We start from the raw sequence: 13,432 nt of genomic DNA on the forward strand, positions 1-13,432 counted from the left end.
AAAAGACTTGGGGATTGGAGTTTTGGCTGCTTCTCCACCCAGTTGTGTGATTTGAGATCTGTATCTTAACTTCTCTGAGATACTGTTTTCTGATCTATACAATCAGAATATACATACCTATGCCATCAACCTACATTGAAGGACATTGTAAGAAACACAAAACCTGTGTTTACCCCATCCCACAAATGGCCTCTTCTTAAAGCCTGTGTGAAGATTTTGCTGTCAGACATCAGATCTGCTGCCCTAAGAAAATTGGTTTGTCTCATAGATAGTGAATTGTATAACCGATGACACTTTCCTTTTTGCCTTAGCTTCTAGAGAACTTGGAGACAGATTTTCAGCCTACTTGTAGCAAAACATGCAGGGTCTTAGGCATGTATTTTAAGTATTAGAGTTCCTCCCGACTATCATCTTATTTCAGTTACGCTTTCTTTCTTATCAATTACATCATTTAGTTGGTTTAACTCTTGGGTTTGGACATATCTTTGTAACTTAGCTCAAATTATTTTTGGAAAAAGGCATTCTGAAAAAGAAAGAGAGAAAGGAAGGAAGGTAGGAAACAAGGAAGGAAGAAGGAAAGAAAAAAGGATGAGAGGGAGGGAGAGAGAGAGATGACAAGAAAGCCAGATAGCCAGTGCCTGTCTCTTAGTGTTATTGTGATGTGTTAGTGAGATTGTATTTTTAATACAATTAACCCCTCGACAGTTTCTGTCATCCTTTAAAAGATCCAATGTACCAATACTTTCTTAGATATGTAAGACAATAATAAAATAAAATTTTTATTGATATCAAAAATATATTTTTAATGAATACATTTAAATTTAAATGAATACATATATAATTTTATGATTTTCAAATCATGCTCCCTGGAGTTCCCACAGATGAAGGTGACAAGGAGATAAGATAGCAGAGGCAGGGGGACGTTTGGGTTTTTTCAACCAAAGACTCTCAGAGTTGTTATTTTTATTTGTTTGCTTACATGTAAGGTTTACATGTAAGGTTTCTGTCAACAAAGGGTTGCTTGGTGGAACAAAAGTTTGAAACCACTGATATATGTATGTGGCAGGATGGTAATTTGTTGGATAATGGATATGGATTTGCAAAATTGAGTGTAATGCATTTTTGGCCTACAGGTTTTGATGTTAAGACTGTTTTCTGTTTGGTGTGGTTGTTGGTGGCCATCAAGAACAAATACAGCACTATAGAACAACATGAAAATATAAAAAAGAAATCTACTGAAAACAACATCCTGTCACAATTTTTTTTTAAATCGATAACTTCCCTGAACTATCCAAAATATAACTATGCTTAGAAACACCCCAACCCCCACACTCCCACTCCACTTATCCCCTCTGCACCAGTAAGTTCAACAAACTTCAGTGGGTCTCCGATTTGAAACATGCTGGTGTGGGTTAGCTAGGGGCATGGAGATTATCATCCGTTTTATGTTTTATTTTCTTCTCACCCACTAGAGGGCAGCAGTAATGCACAGGAAAAGGGAAATTACTCAAGCACTGTTTCTCAGCAAGACTGTCGCTTTTCTGAGAAGAAAACACCTAGAAAGCGCCTCAGATTCCCATAGCTGAATTATGAGAGGGTCAGCTTCCCTTTGTTCATCCCTAAATAATATGGAGAATTTTGATTAACTTCCTTTGAAGTTATAAACTGTATCTGTTGGCTTGGTTAAATACTAATTTTAAATATGAACACGAAGATACCTCTTAAAAAAGACATTTATGTAAAAGTGAAGTGTTTTAGTTGCTTATTGCTGGGTAACTACTCTAAAACGTAGTGATTTAAGACATCACTCGTTTTGTCTTCTCTGTTCTTTTGGTTGACTGAGCACAGCTGGGCGATTCTTCTGCTTAATGTGATGTTGGCTGGGAATGTGGTCATCTAGGAGCTCAAATGGGCCAGAAAGCCCAAAATGGCCCTCTCAGGTTGCTGGCATTGATGCTGGCTGTCAGATGGGATCTCAGCAGGTTTGTTAACCGGTGCACCCAGTTCTCCTTCTTTGGCTTCTTTATTTATGTGGCTTAAATGTCTCATGTCATGGCAATTGGGTACCAAGAGGGAGCATCCTAAGAATGAGCATTCCAAAAAGAAGGAAGCAGAAGTTTCCAGCCCCAGACATCATTTCTAACACCCTCTAATGGTCAAAGCAGTTAAAAAAAAGCAGCCCAGATTCTAGGGGAGGGAAATAAGCTCTACCTCTTGTTGTGAGGAGCAGTCTGTATAGACCGAGAGGGAAGAAATTGTTGAAAGCCATCTTTGGAGACCACCACATGGAGGACTGAGAAAAAGTGTACTTCTGACTTACATTTTGGAAAGACAGTTCGAAATCATGGGGGATGCAGAAGAATATTTCTTCATGTAATAAATGGGAATTGCTTCTTAATGTGGTATTTTAAGAATTCAAATGCACAAAAATTATCCCTTATGTTCTTCTTCTCTCCAGATCTGTTACCTAAAGCAATAAAAAATGGCCAGAGGATCAGTGTCCGATGAGGAAATGATGGAGCTCAGAGAAGCTTTTGCCAAAGTTGGTGAGTAGACCTGGTACCCCAAATTGCATCATTCTCTTCTTCACTGAGTAGCTTCAGGGTAGATTCAATGAAATGCGAACATGAGCAAAATTTCAGAGATGACAAGAAACCACTAGTATTCATTTAGAGGAGCTGGGAGAACTTATTTTTGAAAAATATGCTTCAATAAAATGACTTTCTCTATCAAAACATGGAATATGGACTCTACTCTTACATAGTTTGTTCCTGGAAATGGTTCGTAAGTCTCATCTTTTATATCTTGTCTTCTTTTTTGCTGTTTCCTTGATTTTAATACCATCACATACTTTCTCTTACTCTTTATCACTAAACCTGTGGTTTCCTTAAGAGTTTCTATAAGAGTTCTTTGTGGAAACAGAGGTACCTTATAGAAATTATGACTCTTTTACTGTGGATGTTGAAAGTAATGCTGGCGCCCCTATTCAGTAGCAACAGTCGTCTTGTGAGATTCTGACTCTTCCCTGGGATCATGCCTCAATGCCTGAATGATAGCCTCTCTCATCCCTTCACCTTCCATCTAGTCTTCCCTCACCTCTCTAAAAGTTGTTGTCTGAATTGTCCTGAAGCTTCAGTGTATTGTGTACATTACAGATACTGATGGCAATGGATACATCAGCTTCAATGAGTTGAATGACTTGTTCAAGGCTGCTTGCTTGCCTTTGCCTGGGTATAGAGTAAGAGAAATTACAGAAAACCTGATGGCTACAGGTGATCTGGACCAAGATGGAAGGATCAGCTTTGATGAGTTTATCAAGGTGAGTACCATGCAGAATACAAGGAGACACATTTGAAACTTGGAACTTGAATTCTGTTTTAAAAAATATCCAGAAAGACATTCCTTACCTCCTTGCTTCGACATTATATATTCTTTCCTTTGTGATTTTCCTGATCACTGCTTGAGTTTCTAAAGATACATTATATTTTTGCAGATTTTCCATGGCCTAAAAAGCACAGATGTTGCCAAGACCTTTAGAAAAGCAATCAATAAGAAGGAAGGGATTTGTGCGATCGGTGGTACTTCAGAGCAGTCTAGCGTTGGCACCCAACACTCCTATTCAGGTAGGCTCAACTCCTGGGTGGGAGCAGGATTTCAGGATTACAGATTCTAAACTTGGTATTCAAACCTAAGGGATGTAAACAAAGACAGAAGCAAACACAGCTTTATGGATGACTCCCGATTTTCCTGTGACTAAGTGGGTCAGTTCTGGGTACATAATATAGGAGCAGTCCTAGCTCTGGGTAGGGTCCAATACAAAATGATTTGATCAGCATTTAAACAATCATTAAAGGCTGCCCAGATTCCTTTCTAAATCTTATGGACAAAATTAGCTACTCAAGCTTCTATCTTTAAACTTCATGATAATTTTTAACACCTGCTAAGTGATCAAAAAATTATGTTTTCATTGATTTGGAATAAATTTGTAAATTTATTCCGAAGGCTTCCATCCAACAGCCATAATGGAAACTTCCAACAGGCCAAACAGTATAGTTATTGCAACATTTCCAAAACTGAATTATTCAAAACGTTAGTTGATCTTAAAGATAAGCTAATGAGGCCAGGCGCAGTGGCTCACGTGTGTAATCCCAGCACTTTGGGAGGCCAAGGCGGGTGGATCACCCGAGGTCAGGAGTTAAAGACTAGCCTGGGCAACATGGTGAAACCCCGTTCTACTGGGTGCAGTGGCGCATGCCTGTAATCTCATCGACTCGGGAAGCTGAGACAGGAGAATCGCTTGAGCCCGGGAGGCAGAGGTTGCAGTGAGCCGAGATTGCACCATTGCACTCCAGCCTGGCGACAGAACAAGACTCTGTCTCAAAAAAAAAAAAAAAAAAAAGATAAGTCATGATTAAATACCATCTATAGTTGCTAAGACAATGTTTGGCCTTTTGTTTTTAAATACAGGAATTTTCAGAACCTTTGCTGGGTCAAATGTGCAATGTGAATCTTTAAGGCGGAGATACATTACACAGTGTTTCCCAAACTTTTATGACTCAGGATTTCTCTGAGGGACACTACCGTTTTCAAAAACTGACAGTTTGGGAAACATAGCTAGGCTGTGAAGACATAACTTGAGTTTTTATTAAAACATCTAAAAATCACCTTCTGGCAGCTTTACTGTTAGGAAAAAAAGATTATATCCAAATGATTTTATTTTATAGCAATTTAATTATAATTGTATCAAGAAACTCAGAGGTACAATAAGGATTGTCCACAGTGATCCAACATTTAAACCAGCAAAGCTAAAAGTGGAATCCTGAGCTTTGTCCTGTAAGCATTATACCACATTTGTATTTATATGTGTGTATATATAGTATACACACACATATAAATAAAGTATTTTTATTATTTAAGTATTTATATATAGAAAATAAACATATGTATATATTTGCTTCTAAATGTAAATATATATCTGGATTATGCATATATATAGGAATAGAGAGATAGTTTTGGCTGGGCGCGGTGGCTCACACCTGCAATCCCAGCACTTTGGGAGGCTGAGGTGGGCAGATCACGAGGTCAGGAAATCGAGACCATCCTGGCTAAGATGGTGAAACCCCGTCTCTACTAAAAATACAAAAAATTAGCTGGGTGTTGTGGCGGGCGCCTGTAGTCCCAGCTACGGGGGAGGCTGAGGCAGGAGAATGGCGTGAACCAGGAGGCAGAGCTTGCAGTGAGCCGAGATCGCACCACTGCACTCCAGCCTGGGTGACACTGCGAGACTCCATCTCAAAAAAAAAAAAAAAAAAAAAGAAAAGAAACAGAGAGATAGTTTTTAAATCTGTTTGCTCTATGTTTTATGACTTGGAGTACACAGACTCAATGCCTATTTCCCAAGTGATCTGAGATTTTTAAATCTTAATAAATATGAGATGATAAGATACTGGTCTGAATAAACTCACATCTCTCTGCTGGGAATGAGAATTTAAGATCCACATGCATAATTTTGTTTATAATAGAGTTTCACTTTGCAAATGAGCCACTTTAATCATTTACTTGCAGAGGAAGAAAAGTATGCCTTTGTCAACTGGATAAACAAAGCCCTGGAAAATGATCCTGATTGTCGGCATGTCATCCCAATGAACCCAAACACGAATGATCTCTTTAATGCTGTTGGAGATGGCATTGTCCTTTGGTAAATAATACTTCTTTCTTGGTTTCCAAAGAATTGCCCATTTTCTAGACCATCAACAATTAATTGTATTTATCGTAGGCCAACTTTATTTGGTGCTCAGCTGCACCTAGAAGGCTTTTCTGGACTTTCACTTGGCCAGGTCCAGGACAGCAAACTAAATTCAAAAACAATTTATAATGAGAAATGTAAAATTGCTATTGCTTGAGTGGAGAGGAGGGATACACATTATAGAGATAAACATGGAGGGGATAGTTACACCAAGTCAAAAGCATTAGATGTCTAATCAATGTATTAGATAATTAAGTGGGGGAAATTTATAAAATACTGATTAAATAATGACTATAGAAGGACATTAAAAAGTTTATCTGATGACAAGTTTAAAGTATAAAGTTGGATCAGGCATCAAGCAGAAATGTAGACATTATATAAGCTCAGAAGTACATAGATAGTCTTTTCTATAATGAGGACAATTTTCCTGGTTATATATTTTTGGAATATGTGCTGCTTGGCTTCATCTGAGCATGGCTCACCATGAAAGCAGATAGAATTGATAATAGCAGCAGGATGATGGAAGAAGTGCTTAAACTGTAGTCCTTAAGCAAAGAAACCTTTGAGTGGCGCACAGAAATCCACAACTCAAACACTGAGGACACCTGGAAAAGGGGGACTGCATCCTACCCACGGGAGGCCTCTAAGTACAGTGCCGCTCAATGCAGCGTGGTGTCTTTGAAAACACCTCTGTAGCTCTTGCTTCAGCAGGTTCTCTGTCATCGCAGGCCATGTTGTAAGTGAAGTGACTTGAGGTGCTCAATATGTGAGGGACTCAGGACTTAAAGGATAACAATGGGTGGGCAAGACATTGAGCTTTCTCCTCTGCTCTGACCAGAGCAATTCTACTTTTGATATTTTATTTATTAGTTTGTCCTGAGAATTCATTTTTAAAAGGTTCAATTGCTATAAAAAAATCAAAATTCTAGCTTTTAGGTTGCCACCCAAGGCACCCCATGGTCTTCCCTCAATCTGCTAGTTTTACCTTCTAAGACCCCTGTGACTCATTGGTACTCAGCCTAGGGCACTGAGAAGGATATAAAAATGTTATCATATGATTAGCTGAAGATACAAAGTTTGGTCCTGTGTCAAATAGAAATGTAGACAATAATAAGCTCAGAATTTTGTAGATAGTCTTTTATATAATGGGGACAATTTTCATGGCTAAGAAAATAAAGTACTTATGGTAGAATTACTTTGGTTATCCACCCAGAATTTCCTAATGTGCTAAGAAAATCAGGATAATTTTGCAGCTGTTTAGGTGAGAGAATGAAGTGGGGTCCTCATTTCCAACCTCAATATATTAATGTGGCTTCAGTAGTATTCACCTTTCCCGCAGATAGTTTGAGTCTAGTCAAACGGCATAACTGATTTTATATCTAAACATCACAGATTCTGTTGCTATCTTCTTTGATTATGGTATTGCTAGAATTTAAATTCAATGTTACTGGGCTCTGTTATTCAGAAGACTGCTTTCTTTAATTTAATTGTTTCTCTTTCAGTAAAATGATCAACCTATCAGTGCCAGACACAATTGATGAAAGAACAATCAACAAAAAGAAGCTAACCCCTTTCACCATTCAGGTATGTCTTCCCACCATTACCGTAATGCAGGATTTGTTTGGCATCAATGAGCATCATAACTGCTGAGTCCGCCTTTTTCAGGGGCTCAGACGTCATTCCCAAAACCCAGGCTTTGGGCTGGTGACTTGTCATACTTCAGGGATAAAGGGATATATTTCTGAGCAGCAAGGAAGGGAGACTGGTGGAGTGGTAGCAGCTGGGGCTTTGTATGTTTGTTTTGGCCACTTAGGAATAAAATTCACTTTGGCTAATGTTTTAACTCAAGCTTTCCTTAGCAGTGTATCTTTGATTTGATGCCAAATAAACAGCATTTTAGCTGAAAACATAAGCCTTTCTAAGAAGCGAGGGGGTGAAAAACGGGAAGTACTCTGGCAGCCTTCATAGTAATTTTGGCCACAGCCACGAGTATAATAAATATAACTTGCTTTTATTCCATCAATTTGTTGATTAACTGGAATAGTAACCAGCAGTAAGTGTATTTCTGTGTTGTGTTCCAATATTTTAACATTATTATAATTCTTTTGCTAAGAAACCAGATCTAACTTCTTAAATCATGAACAATACATTATCTCCTGTGTGGATTTAAGCAACCTTGTGTACTTTAAAAATGGAAATGGTAACCAAATTGAGAACAATGATTAAACACATATGAATGCACTTAATGTTAAATTTACTCATAATCTTGACCATATATAGAAACAGTATTTTTCACTCATCATTTAAGCACTAGAACAGGGAGCCACTTTTCTTCTGATAGTTCTTTTCCTAATTCACTGGCGGCCTTTGCTTTGTTTTTAATTTGCCAATTAAAACAATTTCTATACATCTCTGACACTGATATCTCTTCCTTTTTAAACTCAAGAATAGTACATACAGAGTCTGGACTGAAAACTCCCTTGACTCTATCTCAACTGTATGTGAGTTACATTACCTGCATTGTTGTTACTCATAAGAACATAGAATCTATGAGTATGTGTGTGTATACTCAGGTTCCCTAGTTATTACAGATACTCAACAAATCGACCTAGCAAAAACCATTCCATCTTTTCCAGGAATTTTCATTGTATCTATTTTTCATTTTCGTTTTCTTTTTTTTTTTTTTTTTTTGAGATGGAGTTTCACTCTTGTCGCCCAGGCTGGAGTGTGATGACGAGATCTCAGCTCACCGTAACCTCTGCCTCCTGGGTTCAAGAGATTCTCCTGCCTCAGCCTCCCGAGTGGCTGGGATTACAGGCACCTGCCACCATGCCTAGCTAATTTTTGTATTTTTAGTAGAGATGGGGTTTCACCATGTTGGTCAGGCTGGTCTCAAACTCCTGACCTTAGGTGATCCACCCGCCTTGACCTCTCAAAGTGCCGGGATTATGGGCATGAGCCTCCGTGCCAGCCTTTTCGTTTTCTTAACACCCAGTCTGCAAGTTGAAAAGCTCTTCTGCTACTCTCTTTTATGATCTTGATTTACATCAACAATTGTCTTATTCATGATGGCCAGTGACAGGACAATGACTTTCTCAAAGGTGTCGCTTTATTTTTGGCCAGTAGAGATGTTTTGTGTGTCAGCTTCATCACAGAGCAAGATGGAAAAATATAGGCCTCATTAGTCTCATGCCAACCAGAACGGGCCTTCAACTTATGGTGCTGGTTTGATTGAATGGACCACTGCATGAGTGGTCGGTGTCTGGGTTACTGGATTTTCTCTTCTGGTTGTGAGTCACTGTTTTTTCTCAATGTTAAAATGAGTGAAGACCATGACTCTAAACCTGTGACCTTCGCAGAAGGAAAACATTGTTACTGTTGCCATCGGTATTATTTGGCATCTACAAAGTCATAGAACAAAAACTTGCATACGTTTTCTCCCTCAGGAAAATCTGAACTTGGCTCTGAACTCTGCCTCAGCCATCGGGTGCCATGTGGTCAACATAGGGGCTGAGGACCTGAAGGAGGGGAAGCCTTATCTGGTCCTGGGACTTCTGTGGCAAGTCATCAAGATTGGGTTGTTTGCTGACATTGAACTCAGCAGAAATGAAGGTAAGAGCAAGTCCCAAAGGTCATTTATGACACAGCTTTCTAATAACTTACGCGTTGGGGACTGTAGGAGGAAGATGTCAGAAATTCTCAAGTTTTGAAAACTACACAGTTATATTGATTCCGTGGTATTCATGTAACAGATTCTATACACACAGACCAGACGTTTTTTAATGATAGAGCAAAAGCTTTTTAAGACCATAGACTAACAATAATGTTTGTTTGGAGCATAGGGCTCAGTCTTGAATGTTTGGCACTCTAACCTCAAGAGGTTTTTTCAGAGCTCACTTTGCCTTTAGATACTTCGTAACAAATAAGAGGACTTTTAACTTGCATTTTGCGAAGTAAGCAACTCACATTCATATACTATAGTGAAGGTACCAGGTTAGGAGGAACTTGGTCTATTTCTTATCAAAACTATAGAGGAAGGTATAGGTCAAAGGGTTCAAGGTTGCAATTATATGGGATGAATAAGTGGAGATCTAAACAGCATGAGGGCTATAGTTAATAATATTGTGCTGTATACTGGTAATTTGCCAAGAAAGTAGATTTCAGGCACTCTTCCTACAAAAAAGAAAGAAAGAAAGAGATAGAGAGAGAAACATGAAGAAAGAAAGAAAGAAAGAAAAAGAAAGGTAACGATATGAGATGTGAGTATGTTAATTTGCTTGACCAACAGTAACCACCTTACTGTGTATGTGTCTACCAAGATAAGTATACCAAAACATCACGTTACACACCTTAAATCTATGCAGGCTAGAATAAACATTTTTAAAGACCGTGGAAAATTCCATTTAGGGTTTCAGAGTTCTCAACTAAATATGTAGCTGTCAATCTTATTGCGTCTTCTCTCACCATCTTATCTGTATGTAAACAGTGACAGCCCCCTGGCTTAGACAGAGGTAGCCAACCTTGATAAGTATCATGCAAAACACAATGTTATCTTTTAGTTATCAGGTACAAATCCTACCAATATGAAATCTGTAGTCAAGTTCTAATCTTTAGTTATACATACTTTTTATTTATATGTCCAAATCACAATAACCAATGAAAAATCCTGAAATATTATTTAAAAACCAACGTATTAAACATAATATAAAGAAGGCGGGGGAGAGGATATAGGGATCTTAGAACCTGTGAGAAAGAATATTGATCTTCAAATAATGACCTCAGCTAAATTTAAACCTTCTAGCTGAGCAAAAAAATACTTACTCATCTGGGAAAACGTAGAGGAGAGTTGATTACATTGTTGAGTTGCTATAATTAGGCAGGTAAGCACTTGAAATATAAAACACCTATGGGAATAGACAAGAGAACATTGTTATTATTACAAAATTGATCTCTTAAAAGCAAAAATGTTGTCATATTGTGAAATGTGGTTTGACAGACCCAGCAAAACATCCGAGCCAGTAGCCTTGGTTATTTTTATGGCTCTGCCCAAATGTTCTTAAACATAGCGTTGAGATTCACTGTGCTTTGTTTTCTCCATATGGAAAATGGAGATAGGAAATAAGCTCACAATGGCTTACGCCTCTTTTTAGGGAATAATAATAAAATATTTAATCTATGGGAAAGGCTACAAGAACCTTTACCCCAAAGAGGTAACGTTGTTATCTTTAGCTTTTTAGCAGAGCTTAATGAAAGTTATAACCAACCCCCCTCCCCCAACATCGCTGCATTTATTTTTCTGTGGTTTTTGTGCTTCTTCAGCTCTGATTGCTCTTTTGAGAGAAGGTGAGAGCCTGGAGGATTTGATGAAACTCTCCCCTGAAGAGCTCTTGCTGAGGTGGGCTAATTACCACCTGGAAAATGCAGGCTGCAACAAAATTGGCAACTTCAGTACTGACATCAAGGTAGGAGGAGCGTTGTTAGAACATGACTCTCTGCAGCAGTGAAGGGGAATTTGGGCATTAATAAAGAAAAGATAAAGATTTGGGGCTTCCTCTCTTCAGAAGTTCCAGGGTAGTCTGGTGCTGTTTTGGAGGTGCTCACTGTCCTTGAGAGCCCATCTGCTGCTCTAGTCCTGGGCCATACACAGATCTGCCCAGAGTCCTAGTGCAGTGTCTCGATTGGAGTTTCCATATCAGGAAGTAGAGGGACAAAGGTGAGCTAGAGGAAGAGCAAGAGAACAGTCTGCTGTCCAAGTAAAGGGAATATATGTAGGTCTGTAATGTCTCTGGTTTCATAAATGGGAGCAGCAGATGGGAATTCCCTGTAAAAAATTCAATGAAGATGACTCTTCTAGTTATACTAATAATAGCAAACATGGTGTCTGCAACATGCCAGGCACTGTTCTCACTGATTTATATGTGTATTCTCTTACTGAATCCTCACAACAACCCCATGAGGTAAGGGTTATTATCCTCTCATTTTACAGATAAAGAGACAAAGAGGTCCATAGGGGAAAGGCTGAGGCAGGAATACACTGTGGTTTTCAAGTATATGAAAAGTTCCATGTCAAGGTGAAAGAAAACATCTATTGGCAATGATGACAGATGGATGAAGATAGAAAGTGGTTAAGGAGCAGAAAGGAATGGAAAGCGGTCCCTAGAAGGAAAGAGTAGGAGATGCTGGGATGCAACACCAGGAAAATACTTCAGTCTCCACTTTCTCAAACATTAAATAACTTTTCCCCAAAGAGAAAGAGTCAGAGGAAAGTTCACATGACTCAACAGGAGTACACCTAGGCTTGTAATTCTTTGAGTAACAGTTTCCCACTGCTATATGACGTGCATTCAGTGGCATTTAGAACTCAGCGTGTGTCAGGCACTGTGCCAGTCAGAGTCAAGCTTCTAGATGGAAAGCCCCCATTTCTTAGGATCTAAGCTAAATCCATCTTTCTAACTATGCATTTTTCATGGGTTATTAACATTCTTCTAGCACCGCCAACCGACCTGGGGTTTAATAGGAGCTGGCTGTCATGCTCTCCCTTTGTGCTCAACAGTTAAGCTCTGCAATTGTAAAACTTTTCAGCCAAAATTAGGCTGTGGGATCTCAGCTGTAAATTTACCTAATTTCCTGTCGTTAAATGGCTGCGTTCTCTAGAACAACCATTTTGTGCTTTGGGAAGTGTCTGTATGAGATAGGAGCTGGCCAGATGAGCACTTACTTATACAGTGTTGTGCCTGTTCTCTGGCATCAGCTGCACGGCAACTGACTCCGCGCTGTCTTGTGTATGTCTGAGTAGCCAGCCAGCAACCTTGGGAGACGTCTTTAAATCATGTGAAATTGGCAAAGGCGAGGAGAACACGCAGGCTAGAGTGAGTGAGAAGGTTCATGAGAGTCAGGTGAAATGAGGTTACTCTTAGCCAAACTAAAAAGATGTAACCCGGGGCAGGCAGATGGTATTGGTGCCTGACACCTGCATGTGACTTTCACTGACTTCAAAATAGCTACAGTGAAAAGTCAGAGAAGGGAGGGTAGATAGAAGGGAGATGAAGATCATTTTCCCCAGGTGCAACATCAATGACTCACACTCTCTGGTTCTCCTCTTTCTAATGCCAAAAGTGGTGAGCATACCTCTCCTCTGCCCAGGCCTTACCTACCCTAACCAGTTGTAGAAACAAAATAATAGCTGATTTTTCGATCTTTATGAGAAATTGAGATGCTATTAAATGATTTAAGTAAACTACCTGAAAATCTGTATGCTTTCATTGACTAAGAATAAATTTATATTTTAAGACTATAATTCTGAGAATTCTTTTTGTCAATAAGCATATTTTCAGAATCTGAGAAAACTTGAGAATTCAATACCTGTATCTAATCTGCTATAACTAAATTGAACCATTTTTCTAGCTTCTAGATAAATATGAAATGCACTTTTCTTAATATTTCTCCTTTTACGTAAAGATTGCTTGTTAATGCTTCAATCTTCTGTCTTTGACATCTTTTTCTCTTGCTGATTGTCCATTTAAATGTATTTTAAACTCTGCTTTAAACTTCTGCTTCCTTTTTCTGTCACTTTTTTTTTAATTAAACCTTAGCTGACTGACTTCTACAGCAATATAAAGGTATATATATATTTTCCTGTATACACTTTAATACATGTAAATAAGTTGTTTTTCTCCCCTAAAGACA

The 13,432-nt window shown here is 38.7% G+C and overlaps 1 protein-coding gene and 1 long non-coding RNA gene across 9 annotated transcripts in view; one reads left to right on the forward strand and one right to left on the reverse strand.

Annotated features, from left to right (window-relative positions):
* Positions 1–13,432, forward strand: part of LCP1 (lymphocyte cytosolic protein 1) — an 84,280-nt gene that overhangs the window by 48,382 nt on the left and 22,466 nt on the right. For all 8 annotated transcript variants that reach the window (XM_055359613.2, XM_063697345.1, XM_063697344.1 and 5 more), the window contains 7 exons: positions 2,459–2,546; positions 3,156–3,319; positions 3,494–3,623; positions 5,566–5,698; positions 7,249–7,330; positions 9,193–9,358; positions 11,066–11,208. In XM_055359613.2, coding sequence (XP_055215588.1) covers positions 2,483–2,546; positions 3,156–3,319; positions 3,494–3,623; positions 5,566–5,698; positions 7,249–7,330; positions 9,193–9,358; positions 11,066–11,208 — 882 coding nt within the window. In that variant the 5' untranslated portion in view covers positions 2,459–2,482. The remainder of the gene's footprint in view (positions 1–2,458; positions 2,547–3,155; positions 3,320–3,493; positions 3,624–5,565; positions 5,699–7,248; positions 7,331–9,192; positions 9,359–11,065; positions 11,209–13,432) is intronic.
* On the reverse strand, positions 3,507–10,637 carry LOC134756999 (uncharacterized). The gene is made up of 2 exons (XR_010130569.1): positions 10,568–10,637; positions 3,507–3,688 (listed from the first exon to the last, which is right to left on the reverse strand). It is a non-coding gene; the product is annotated as an uncharacterized lncRNA (long non-coding RNA).

This window comes from Gorilla gorilla, chromosome 14, assembly GCF_029281585.2.
Source record: "Gorilla gorilla gorilla isolate KB3781 chromosome 14, NHGRI_mGorGor1-v2.1_pri, whole genome shotgun sequence".
Lineage (NCBI taxonomy): Eukaryota > Metazoa > Chordata > Mammalia > Primates > Hominidae > Gorilla > Gorilla gorilla.